Source organism: Scophthalmus maximus, chromosome 1 (genome assembly GCF_022379125.1).
Source record: "Scophthalmus maximus strain ysfricsl-2021 chromosome 1, ASM2237912v1, whole genome shotgun sequence".
NCBI lineage: Eukaryota > Metazoa > Chordata > Actinopteri > Pleuronectiformes > Scophthalmidae > Scophthalmus > Scophthalmus maximus.
Genome location: NC_061515.1, coordinates 8660851 through 8673450, shown reverse-complemented (window position 1 = coordinate 8673450; position 12600 = coordinate 8660851). Strand labels below are relative to the sequence as shown.

At 42.6% G+C, this 12600-nt stretch overlaps 1 protein-coding gene across 33 annotated transcripts in view; it reads right to left on the bottom strand.

Moving 5' to 3' along the window:
• LOC118291873 (focal adhesion kinase 1-like) overlaps positions 1-12600 on the bottom strand; it is a 55126-nt gene that overhangs the window by 36437 nt on the left and 6089 nt on the right. For 9 of the 33 annotated variants that reach the window (XM_047332616.1, XM_047332619.1, XM_047332617.1 and 6 more), the window contains exons 1-3: positions 5791-5933; positions 459-745; positions 196-362 (exon numbers count right to left, since the gene is read on the bottom strand). In XM_047332616.1, the coding sequence (XP_047188572.1) occupies positions 196-362; positions 459-745; positions 5791-5863 (527 nt within the window). In that variant the 5' untranslated portion in view covers positions 5864-5933. Of the gene's footprint in view, positions 1-195; positions 363-458; positions 746-5790; positions 5935-10463; positions 10491-12600 lie in introns of those variants that run through there. The other 24 variants (XM_047332667.1, XM_047332668.1, XM_047332677.1 and 21 more) reach the window with 7 other exon arrangements.

Sequence of the window (12600 nt, the reverse complement as noted above, 5' to 3'; positions counted from 1 at the left end):
ACTATGCCTGCTTTAAATAATAGCACAACATTTAGGAAGGCGGGAGGTCTCCTTAATACCAAAAAGGATTCAACCCACAACCCACCCCCAACTACAGGCAGAGGGATCGGCAACACCTCTCACTCTCCTAATGAAACAGGGCAAGAAATTGGGGAGTGTGTGCAAGGATGACATTGAATATTGTTGTAATTCTACCTCCACTCCTCCTGGGGGTGCTGTTTCTCATATCTCTCCCTGACGTGAGACACGCCCAAATCAGGGTGTAACCAATGGAGAGCATCAGAGTGCAGATGGGTTAGACGGAGGCCCAGAGAGGACATACAGCGCAATTTGTGGATCTCTGCTATCTTCTGGATAACGCCCTGTTGAAATAGCAATGAATTAGGGAGAAACTTGAGAGTCAAGGAAATAATGACAATGGCGGGATTGAAAGAAAAGGAACATTTGTGTCATCTTACCCTGACATCCGTGGCATCTCCGTGCCTGATATTACTAGCCCAGGTACATGGTTCACTATTTGTCTCAAAGTAATGGAAGATCTTGAGAACGCGGTCCATGGAGCCCGGGGGCCGCTCAAGGCCCCCAGCGGGGCTGCTGGTACCAATGCCGGGAACACCAGGCATCCCGGTCCTGGATTTAACCCCACAACCACCCGCTGCGGAGTGATTGAGGTTGGGTTCCAGGTAGGAAGACGACGCCATGCCTGACTCAAATGCTCCTCCTGGGGCTAACTGGCCGTCATATTCTGAAAAAGACAAGACAGACAGGACAAAGGTCAAAAATGACTTCATAGTTGACTGGTAGGTTGTGAGGCGAGTGTTACACAGACAAGATGAAAAATCAGGACATGTTAAAGGAACTTCATGAAAATTGTATACACAAATCTGACAGCTGAGTCAGTAAAACACCCACTCAAACATCATCCCTGTCGGCAGCAGCCTGTCATTCATTCTGCAACTTAACACATTTGTAATGACACAAAACAAGTCGCATTAATTATCAAAAAGACATAGAAGGAAACTCATGCACAACAAATCCAGGTGGAGAAGACGACAAAATCTGGGACAACGCACAAGCAACACAAATGACTGTTGTGTCGTTAGAGCAGGAAAACCAGCACACACGCATTGGAGGAGGGATGACCAGAGTCAGCCAGTACATGAGTCAATATAAACCAGCAAAATACTGACGCAGGGTCTTTTTTTTAGAAGGATCTAATGGACTCACAGTTCAACATAAATCAGGTGAGTTTAAATAAATAAATAAATCCTTGAGCAGTGGGAAGCACTGAGGTCGGGTCGGCAGGTTGATTGCTCTATCACCCAGGGAGTCTAGTCAAGTCAGACTCCAGTCACTCAGTGGTCTAATCATTCAGTCCTCTCTGCTGTGTAGAGAGCAATTGGCCAACAGGTAGAAGCCATCCACATCTTTTTGAAGCACATATGCACTGTCCTGCCTGCATGGCTGTAACGCTACAGTTTACAATCTTATGGTTCCTAAAATTTGACCAGACATGCTAAGGTCTGCTGTGGGAAGATTACTAAATTGCTCTGGACATGAGGACAGGAGATGACGGCTGCGGTGACTCATGTTACCGACACTGACTCCAGTGCTCTATGTTTTCCCAAAATCTACATACATTTTATGGTTAAAGGTAAAAATGAGAAAGGGATTCCTGTGGTGCTTTGAGAAATTTCATAGAGCTGCAGTGCTAAATAAATGCAAACCAGAACTAAGCAGAGACGAGCACAAACCATCCTGCAAAAAATTCTTCATTTTTGTCTCTGCCTCACCTTTACCCATTTACCCCCTTTGTAAGTTGTATTATGTGACACCTTCTCCCGACTGGTGTTTCATCGTCACATGTCTTATCCTTATGTGTGCGAGACACACACTCTGCAGCTCATTCTTGTGTCAGATCATATTGTGACTTCCTGGATATCCCAGCAGGCCTTGTTGAGTCAATATCACTCCAGTGACTGGTTTCAGCCGACTGTGAATTCTGGTTCTCGTGGCGGTGAAAGTAAAGTCTGAAGTAATAATTTCATTGCTCATTACCAGTGTTTTGAATGTTCTCTACAACTGATATTATTTTTTTTATAAATGAAATAAAAACCTGACTAAAATTGTGATGCAACATCATCTACCTGGTTATTTAACAATGTGAGCTGATATTTTTTTTGTGCGACTCATGGAGATAATAAACCCAACAGACAAATGTGTTTTGAGTTACTGTTACCGTCAACCCTTATCGTTTCAATACTGTACAGCAGCAAGCAAAAAGACCCCCACTTCTTTCAACGTGTTCCTGTATTGTGCTCAGGTCACGGCCAGAACACAGAAGAAACTAAAATATGGAAACTGATCCAGGGAAAGTTGGTTCAGCACTTTTTACAGCTTGACCTACGGTTGCCTCTTCAAAGACAACAAGTGAAATATACAGTGACTGCAACAAAAGTGTAGAGGTTAACATTATGCATCTATAAACTTGACTCAGCATTCTCTCCTAGAAACTTTCTATATCGAAAGTGTGTGTGTGTGTGTGTGTGTGTGTGTGTGTGTGTGTGTGTGTGTGTGTGTGTGTGTGTGTGTGTGTGTGTGTGCGTGTGTGTGAAACTGTGGGTGTGTGCACAAGTCCGATACGCATTATTACATCCGATGTGTGGGGAGGCACTGCGCTAGTTTTCTTTTTCAGTCCTTATTGTCGAGACTGTTGTGACATGAATGTTATTTTCATTTTGAGGACGCGTGCATGCTTTGTAGAATATTGTTAGAATGGTTATTGGACACACTTTTTAAAAATCCTTTGCTTTTTTTGCTTATAACAATAATTTCTAGAGCTTGAAAAAGATTTGTCCTAAATTGAACTACTTGCTTTTATCTTTTGTGCAAAAAGGAGCTGATAGAAAAGATTTGATGAATCCAGGTCAGTGTACAATGGTCACAGACCCAACAGACCCTCACTCAAGGCTTCATTACAAAAAGATTATTGTAGATGCGAATTAATAAAAAAAAATTACTGAATTACTAACATCATCCAATTAAAATGATAGGACAGTGCTTTGTCTATGATACTACTGGATTATTAGGTGGCTTGTTATAATCCTTGAAGAATGTGCTACTGCTATAAATCCCTTAACAATACCACTAAATGATCTCTTTATGACAGCAACTACCAATCTGCTGTCCATCTGATGAAATCTATCACCATGATGAAAGCATTGGGTACAACTTATAATATAAAATGTTGTAGTGCAGATCATTTATAGTTACTGTTACTTTAATTGCTGCACAGATTTCAAGCTTTCTAAACAGAAAGGACGAGGCTCTCTGTATTCGCTGGGATGGTTTCAGGTTCCAGGGCTTCTTTTTTGTTTGTCTATTGAACAACCTTGTTGAAGATCACTGCTGCATTGGAAAGGAACAGAGGTTTAAAACTGCAAACCATTCCAGCTGCTGTTGGCACTATATTTGCAGTGCAGGTGCATTCAAACTTTTAATGACATTACTCCTCAAAATCAATCTCTCTGAGTTATCGATAGTCTTTTAATACAATATGCTGTGTGGGAGCAGGTTTTGTGTTTAGTGGATATCAAAGCAATGACATCAAAACCGAGCACAAATACTAAAATCGTGTTGCCAAAAGTCTAATTCACAGCATACTTTTTTTTTTAATGCAGTACACCAGGGTTTGCTGTAAGATTTTTTGATTAATTTCTCAAACATGCTATATGGAACACCCAGTCCACATAAATTGCGATACAGTTGCCCGACATTGCTCCAGTTGCTTTAACAGCACTGGCTCCGGCTTTCATGCCTCCTCTCAGAGGGGCAAGATAAAAAATGTATTGGGGACATTATTTTGACTGCAATTTTTAAATAGAAGCTGTTTCACCAGAGGAGTTATAGAGTTATAGAGTCACACACACACACACACACACACACACACACACACACACACACACACACACACACACACACACACACACACACACACACACACACACACACACACACACACACACACACACACACACACACACACACACACACACACACACCCACACCACATCAGCTGGCTCTCACTCTCTCAGTAATCAGATTAGATATTATATCACACCACTGCACAAGCTGACACAAAACACAATATGACGTAAAATCACAAACACGTTACCTTAACCTAAATACTACATACATCTTAATGAAATCCTATTAGAGAAGTGGGCATACCTACATTAAAGTGCATACAGCTACTTAATGCTGTAAAACGACGGTGTTACTCATAACTTGGAAATGTACGTTTGTTAAGCTGCTTCCAAGAAGCATTTTTCAAAAGAACATCTATTGACATGGCCTCGAAATCACAAATACTACCAACAAGTAGTATGTTGTTTTTTTTCTTAATTGCATTGACTGGGACTGTCTGTTTTGTCGGCAAAATATCTGAAGTGGTCATGAATGGGGTTGGGCTGAAGTGATGGAAAAGACCATACAAGCATCATATTACACATGCTGCCCTCAAGTTACCCAACTGTATACCTTGCAAACTTTAACTTGGGGCAGTCAAATATATGGATCTAAAGGTATTTGAATTAATTTCTTGAATATAGTGGAAGCACACACAACACGGGACAAATTAATCCATTCCTCACTGCACCAATTTTTACTCAGCGTAACTTCACTAAATCCCCACATTCAGGCCCTCACAAGAGAGGAATCGAATCAACTAGGCCACGGAGGCAGCCAGGAGGGGAGCAGGCAGCTGCCAGGCACACCACCACCACCACCACCACCACCCCCTCTCTCTCAGCGGGGCTCCACTGACTGACACTCTGCCTGTTAAACCACAGAGGGCTGGGGATGAGCTCCGTCCCGTGGCAGCAGCAGAAGGCTGGTTTATCTCCTCGTCTAACTGGTATCTGGGTTACTGTGGTTAGCACAATCCTGGGGGAGCCTCTGCGTCTTTTTCACCATCCCTTCTTCTCTCAGTTCCTCACATTTATTCTTTCTTTTGTCTCTTGCTTTCCAAAGTATGCATCTTTTGCCCTCTTCCACTCCCCACATCCCAAATTCCCTGGAACCTCCTGCTTTCTGCATTCCCTCTCTTCATCTGCAACTGTTTTCTTCTCTACCTCTCTTAATCTCCTCCGCCACACAGCTCACATGCTCGCAGACCTGATAGTTCCTCCCTTCAAGTCTCCATTTGATCCCCCCGTCCTATTGAACACCCTCTCTTCCTTCCTCCGTCTCACCTTTCCCTCATCCTCAAACAATTTCCTCTGCCCTCCCCCTCTATCGTTCTCTGACTCCCTTTCTCACTCAGGGGACTGGAAACAGCTTGGCACTGGTTGTATATATACATACATGATACACAAAGTGACTGTTCAGTGCTGGTCTAAATGTCACTTCCATTTAAAAAGAATGTTTGTCTACAATGTGCCGAACGAACCAAGGGACCTGCAATAACTGTGTGTGTGTGTGTGTGTGTGTGTTTGTGTGTGTTCCGAGTTGTTCCACTGACATCAAAGCGTCAAGGACGAACATAGCCATCACCTTCCAACACTTTCATTCACAAAGCTAAGTACAGCTGAGTATACACGTAACCTTGGTACATGAACAGAAAAGAATTCACAACTGCTGTGTTGTTCATTTTTCAGACAAAGGCTTGAACCAGAGGACATGCGATTCACTTGAGTATGGCTTCTTCCCCACACTGCTGTTTAACATCAGGTAAAACACTCTGTCATGCCATAACATAGCCATCAATAGATTTGACTGTTCAGTACGTACTTGGTAGGGGGTGCTGTGCATAGATGCAAGCCCCCTTGCTCCAGCAGAGAGGGATACAGCCGCTGTCCTCCATTTGTTCTGTAAAGGGGCTGTTCCAGGTCTGGCCACAGGGTCCTCACAAAACTCCTGGGCCCCAAAAAACAGCATAGAGCCGAAGACTGACCGCTGATCTGGCTTGTTGCAACAATGGAAAATTCCCAGTGTGCAAATTTAAATAAGCTAGCAATGAACAAATCAAGATATCCAAACAAAAGCAAAAATGATCCAAAAAGCTAGAAGGTGAGACTTGCCATATTGGTACCTGGGCTGTGAATGGTTACAGAGTTGATGATATCCACGGTGTAACTTTTTTGCCACAGCCACAAAAACATGCAATTAAAAAGATCAATCAATGCCAGTTTCCCTGGGTTGTAAGTAACTTCAGTAAATCAGAGATCCCAAGAGGATGTCAAATATCCTTTGTACTCTAAAATGTGGTGACACAGCAAGTAAACCCACAGGAGGTTGAGAGAACACCAGTCTGTGTCTGTCTATCCGCTAGCAGCCGCTCCACTCGACATCCATCATCCGGGTCCAAATCCAGCCGACAGAGATGCACAAAATGTTTTCACCTTTTAACAACACTGAGATACAGAAGTCTGACTCAGCAGCTTCACACAATGGTCCAGCGTGCAGAAATGATCCAAATCAAAGTTGACCTGTAGGACTGGCTTTCTTTCCTCTTTTCTGATACTGAAACAACTGAGAGAAACTCAAAACTGCAAGTACAGTATCTGGTGCAGGAGTCCGACCTATTGATCACAGGACCGTGACTTCCTGTTCTACGTCTTGCTGAAACATCATATTACTTAATGACTTGTGGAAGTGGCTTAGGGTCCAGGTTTCAGTAATCAATCCGTCCCAGTTTATGTCGTGACCCTTAACCCAGCAAAATACCTTCACCATTGTGCAATGTGATATGTAATGACCCCTGTAAGGCAACTCTTTCTTTGCTCCTCCACTTCAGGGAGATTGAGCCCTCCCGGCTGGAAAGGATTCTGTGAGTTGCTCAAGGACACTTCAGCTTCACAGAACAGACATTCAAGCCAGGCGTCTGTGGTTGGGGGAATGATGCTCTTCGCATTAGGCTATCCTGCAGTCCACTAAATCCCCACTAAATATCAAATCCTGGTCTTCAGTGGAGCTTTTGATCCAATTAATCAATCCTTGATGTGAAATTCAAAGAGGGCAGCTTCCCCGCAGCCATGAATCTCTAGTCGCAGGTTACAAAATAACAGACAGACCTTGCCTGCAAAGTAAGACTCTGTGTAATTATACGAAAGTACCATTTTCCAAGAGAGGTAGGAGTTGCTCAGTAAATCCACAATGTTGTCTCAAGGAGATGGCAAGAGCGATGACAGAAAAAAGAAACTGGCATTGGTGAAGAATAGATGAAAATGTAGGGCAAAGAGGGGCGTAGAGAAATGGAGCATGGTGGTAGAGGAGTGACCGATGCAGAGGGAGGGAAAAGGGAGAGCATAGACAGGGAGAGAATGATGTAGAGAGGGGAAAGAGGAGACATGGAGATACTCAAAGATGAGCTGAGAAAGAACAAAATCATCAAAAGAGAAAGACAATTGTGACTTGGAGAGGGAAAAGAAAAGAAAGAAAGTGCGTGGGATGAAGAGAGAGAGAGAGCGAAGAAATCCCAGGGAGAAATGGAGCCTCACATCCTCCGAAGCTGTCCCACAATTCTCGGAGCCTGCAGGAGTTAACCAGGTCAGAGCAGGTGTCTGATGTCAGAGAGAGACATAAAGCTACAGCGACCAGAAGGGCGAGGTGGAGCATGAAAAGCTCTGATGCAAAGTCGGGCAGGATGGAGAAAGAACACGAAGAGAAAGGGATGTCACACACGAGTCGCTTGGACAAAAACAAATTGATGCAATAAATCCGTTTTGAAGTCAGTCAGCTGTGCATCGTTCAGTCTGGCTTCTGAGGGCTTTCCTATACAGCGGCGGAGGACCAACTAGATCACAACATTATTTCTAACCTCAAACACACATACACTGCTGCAGCCAAACACACACAATACATCTAACTCAATCCTTGAGCAGTCAAATTAGTGCCCCAACGCGACTGTAGAGGGAGAGAGTATGTGTTTAAGCCAGAGAGAGAGAGAGAGAGTGAGAATGTGCGTGTGGGTAAGCAGGTAGGCGACTGTGTGTGTGTGTGTGTGAGTGTGAGAGAAACTCTCCTGTGCTGTGTTTTCAGTATAGGCTGCTGTGACCACGCTGCGAAAAAAGCTGCTCCGCTAACTAACAGGCACAACCAGGGAGGGAGGGGGAGGTTGGTTGGTGTGTGTGTGTGTGTGTGTGTGTGTGTGTGTGAGTGTAGGGCAGAGAAGGAGAAAGAGCGAGCAGAACAGGAAGAAAGAGAGATAGAAATATTGTAATTGAGACTTCGATGCAGTGGAAAGAAAGCAAACTTATTGGACAGTACTTATTAATATGCCAAGTAAACAGGCATTCGTATGAACACACACACACACACACACACACACACACACACACACACACACACACACACACACACACACACACACACACACACACACACACACACACACACACACACACACACACACACACACACACACACACACACACACGGTTTTACCAGGATTAGAGCTTAGCCACTGAAAACATACATTCCACTCTTTGACCTCTTACAACACTTTCCCTCTGTATTTCTTGTCATTATCACTCTGCTCCGTCTGTCTGTCTCCCCTCCTTCACGGACCACAGGTCTCTGCTCTCAGTCCTCCATATTCTCCTCTCCACACACTTCACCTTCTCCTGCGGCAGGTATAGGTTTCTTCATTGTCGGTGAAGCACTCTGACTTTCAACCCGTCTAATGTGCCAGAGCACAAAATGATCGAGAGCACTTCACGGCCAGGCCACCAGCTGCAAAACACTGACAACTATGTACTGCAATAGATCAATTTTAAGGTCGGAGGCGGAGTGTGGCTCAGGGGGTAGAGTTGGTCGTCCACTAACCAGAAGGTTGGCGGTTCGATCCCGACTTCTCCTAGTCCCAATGCCGTTGTGTCCCTTAAATTGCCTCCGACGGCTCTTCCGGCAGTGTAACATGTGACAGACGTTAAATAGCTGAATGAATGTGTGTGAATGGGTGAATGTGACTTGTCCTGTTGAGCGCTTTGAGCAGTCAATAAGACTAGAAAAGCGATATATAAATATAGTTAATTTACCATCATTTAAAATTTAGATTTTGCGTCTAACAAGAATAATGAGACCAGCGAATTAAGTAACATTAATATGTTATTTGTCCATGAACCTTAACATGACATATAAAAACTTTAAATGATGTGATGCCCCTTGTTGAAAAATTATAATATTGTCATCAACGTTTGGTTGGATTTAGGCGCAAAAACAACTCAGTTAGGTTTAGGAAAACATTTTGGCTTTGTTAATATTAAGAGATCTTCATCGTTGTGGTTTTACAGGTAATTATAAACTCAGTGTTAAGGTTTGGAAACAAAAATCAACTGAAATACTCACTCGGCGCTGATAAACAAACAGTGGTCTTCTGTGTAAATGTCGGATATTTCATTGATCCATCCACCTTGACCTCATCACTATGCCGAGTTTGTTGCTCTAGAATAACCTGACTGCCTCCTTTGCTCCAGTCATAATTCCAAGAGGTCTGGGCTTTGTCACTTGAACATGAAAATATGTCATTGTTAGAACTTGATGTGATTTTCTCTTTTTATTATCAGTTTTCAACGACTTCCTATTGGTCTTCAATCACAAGTGGCAAGTCAGATTATTTAGCCCCGTTCCAAGCCACGACTCCCAGAGGTCTTCTTCTGCGTTTCAAAACGTATCACCACTTAACTTTGCTGAATAAATTCTGTCCCAAAGAGGCTGAAATTTATGTTCAGTATGCTCTCCACTAAGAATGAAGTTGTGATCATTAAGCCCGTCTTGGTCAGACTCTGTTATCATCTTCTGTGTGCACTGTAAATCCAACTGAGAAATAAAACTCACTGCAGATCTTTGTCAAAACATTTCATTCCTCACTAGGGAAATTCAACAAATTTCCACGACAAGCATTACTGAGAATAAGTGTTTTGCCAGGGCGGTTAAAGGCCCCAGATCCTCCCTTTATCCCATCTCTACACAGGGTACCAATGCTGCTGTTACTCTCTGTAACAGTTAACATCAACTTTGCCAAAACTTCTCCCAGTGGAGAGTGCCACCAGTTAAGGTTAAGATATGTAAATTGTGTACCAGTCCTGCATAGGAATGATAAACTCCAAATATACAACATCCTGCTCAAAGACAAAGAATCAACAGTTACCTAGCAACAGAGAGAGAGGCTGGAGCCAAGGACCATAAAATGACTGTATATATACCTCTGAAAGTATTCAGCTCTACCTTCATCCATACCATAACACAGTAACACTGGCCCTCTTTAAGTCTGAGTCAAGCCTCAGACCAAAGAACATTGTGTCTTGTGAAAAATAAAGAAGAGTGAATCTTTTAATTACCATAAATACTGCCATTTTAATTGCAGTGGCTCGCAATTTTTATTCATATTAAAAATTGCTACTATTAGCTGACAGGTGGTTCAAAAACATCTGCCAAAAGAAACTGGTAAAATGTTTACTCACCAGTGTAGTATGATATCCTGGAAATATCTGAAGAGAGAGAGAGAAAAAAACATGATTTTACTTTAATAAATGTTTGCAAGTGACACCACATTGCACTGAATTATTCACAATCACAGTATGTTCGTGTCAATAAGTCATGTATTCGTGAGAGCCACTGTTATGCAGCATGCCTTGAGGTGACGCGATAGATAATACGTGAATAACTTTAAGATTGTTGTGTTTTTTTCCTGACCCTTACCAGCCCCGACAAATTTAACACATTTTGAAATTAGCTGTGCATAAAACACATGAAGTTTGTGTAAACTGTACCAAGATGTATGGTAATGAGCCATCTATACATATTGTACTTCAAGTACTTCAAGTACTTCCAATTTCCATATACCTCCAAAACACGACAAAAAGGGAGAGCAAACGTGGAAAGAAATGGAGGTGTATGAAGAGAAGGGGGAAGAGGCGTAGACGGGTGAAGTGAATTAGAGGAGAGAATCAAATAACAGGATCATTGAGACATGGACAGGGAGAACACTGCCATTAGTTATGAATCACTTACATAATTAACCACTTATCAAAACGATCCTCAATTCATTTTCTGTTTACTGAATGACAAATAACCTTAGCGCTACAACTAACGGCCACATCGAAGAGGACATTCATCACTTGTAAAGTCCACACTGTCCGATCCAAATGATCACAAAGCTTTACTACTTTCCTTGACGGACAAGTGTCCATTTCTTATCCCACTAAGCACATCCACTGTTTGAGTTTGTCACCACTGACCAACCAGTGACTGTGCGGCAGCTCTAATCAATCAGGAGGATCTGATATGAGCTACATTCCAGACAGCCGGAACAAGGCCAGAATCATGACTCGGCAAATCATCTATCTGCTCTGTCATGCTCTTACTGCACCTACAGGCCTCATTCAGCCCAATGCACATCTGTCTCATAACCCCTAGTCCCCTTATCTTCACCACATCTCCATCTCATCTTTTTACTCACTCTGTGCTACATTATCACAAAAAAAAGACACCAAAATGAGCAATATGACGAAATGTCCAACACTGAGGCTACGCTGACATCTGTTACTAAGCAACAGCCACGCAGCATGACTGATTTATGTGGCTGCCAAGGCTTTGTCTTATGATATATGAAAGATAAAAGCTGTGTCCCACTTTTATACAGCCTATTACTACTGTGCATTCTGTGCTATACACCAACATCATGAGTATGCTCCGGATGTTTGCAAGAAACAAATTCACTTTTTTGTAGGGAAAATAGGACACACACACGTTAACAAAATTGTAACTTGAAAAGCTTCAGTACAACCAACTAAAAAAATTCAAAAAATGCACGCTGCTCCAGGGCTGCATTGTGGTATAAACAAGGAAAAACTGAGATGTTTGGAAACGATTAGGCGGTCACCCGTATTTGCTTCCTGATTAGTTCTTATCAGTTACGACTCAACTACCAGCGGTGAATGCAAAATGTTGTAAACACTTACTTTAAGTACTAGTTCCACCTCATCGTCACTCCAATAGAAGAAAACCCTGTTCTTACTTTGTTGTTTCTCATCCGTAGCATCATTCTGTAACTAAGTAACAAAGTGCAGAGTAGACAATCTGCTTTTTACACTGGTACGCACGTGTCCAATGTTTTCAGGTGTGTTAGTATGAATGGAGATTGATCCTGATACGGAGCTGAAACGCTTGTGGAGACGAAATCATAATAATATGGATGTAGCCGAGGAATGTCATATAGAATCGGGGCACAGTTACGTTGTATATTAATAAATTGTTATTGAAATTGTGTTATTGCACACACACACACACACACACTTTTTTACATAGTTTGATTCACTGTTGTTCTGTGTGTGTTCTGCCATTCCACATCATTTCCTCTAATCACATAATCCAATTTGTTCCTGGCAGAGTTGAGTCCAAAATGTTGGCGACAAAGGAAGCTGCTATTAACAGAAAGCAACACAACACCAGTGCTGGCATTATTCTCTACCTCCCTCACTCTATCTCTAAATTCACTCGTGACAAATGTGAACATTTTCAACGCGTTGATACACTGAGCCATATTGAGTGCATTGGGGAAGGACGGTTCCAGAATGTACTGAAATTTTTCGTGGTGTT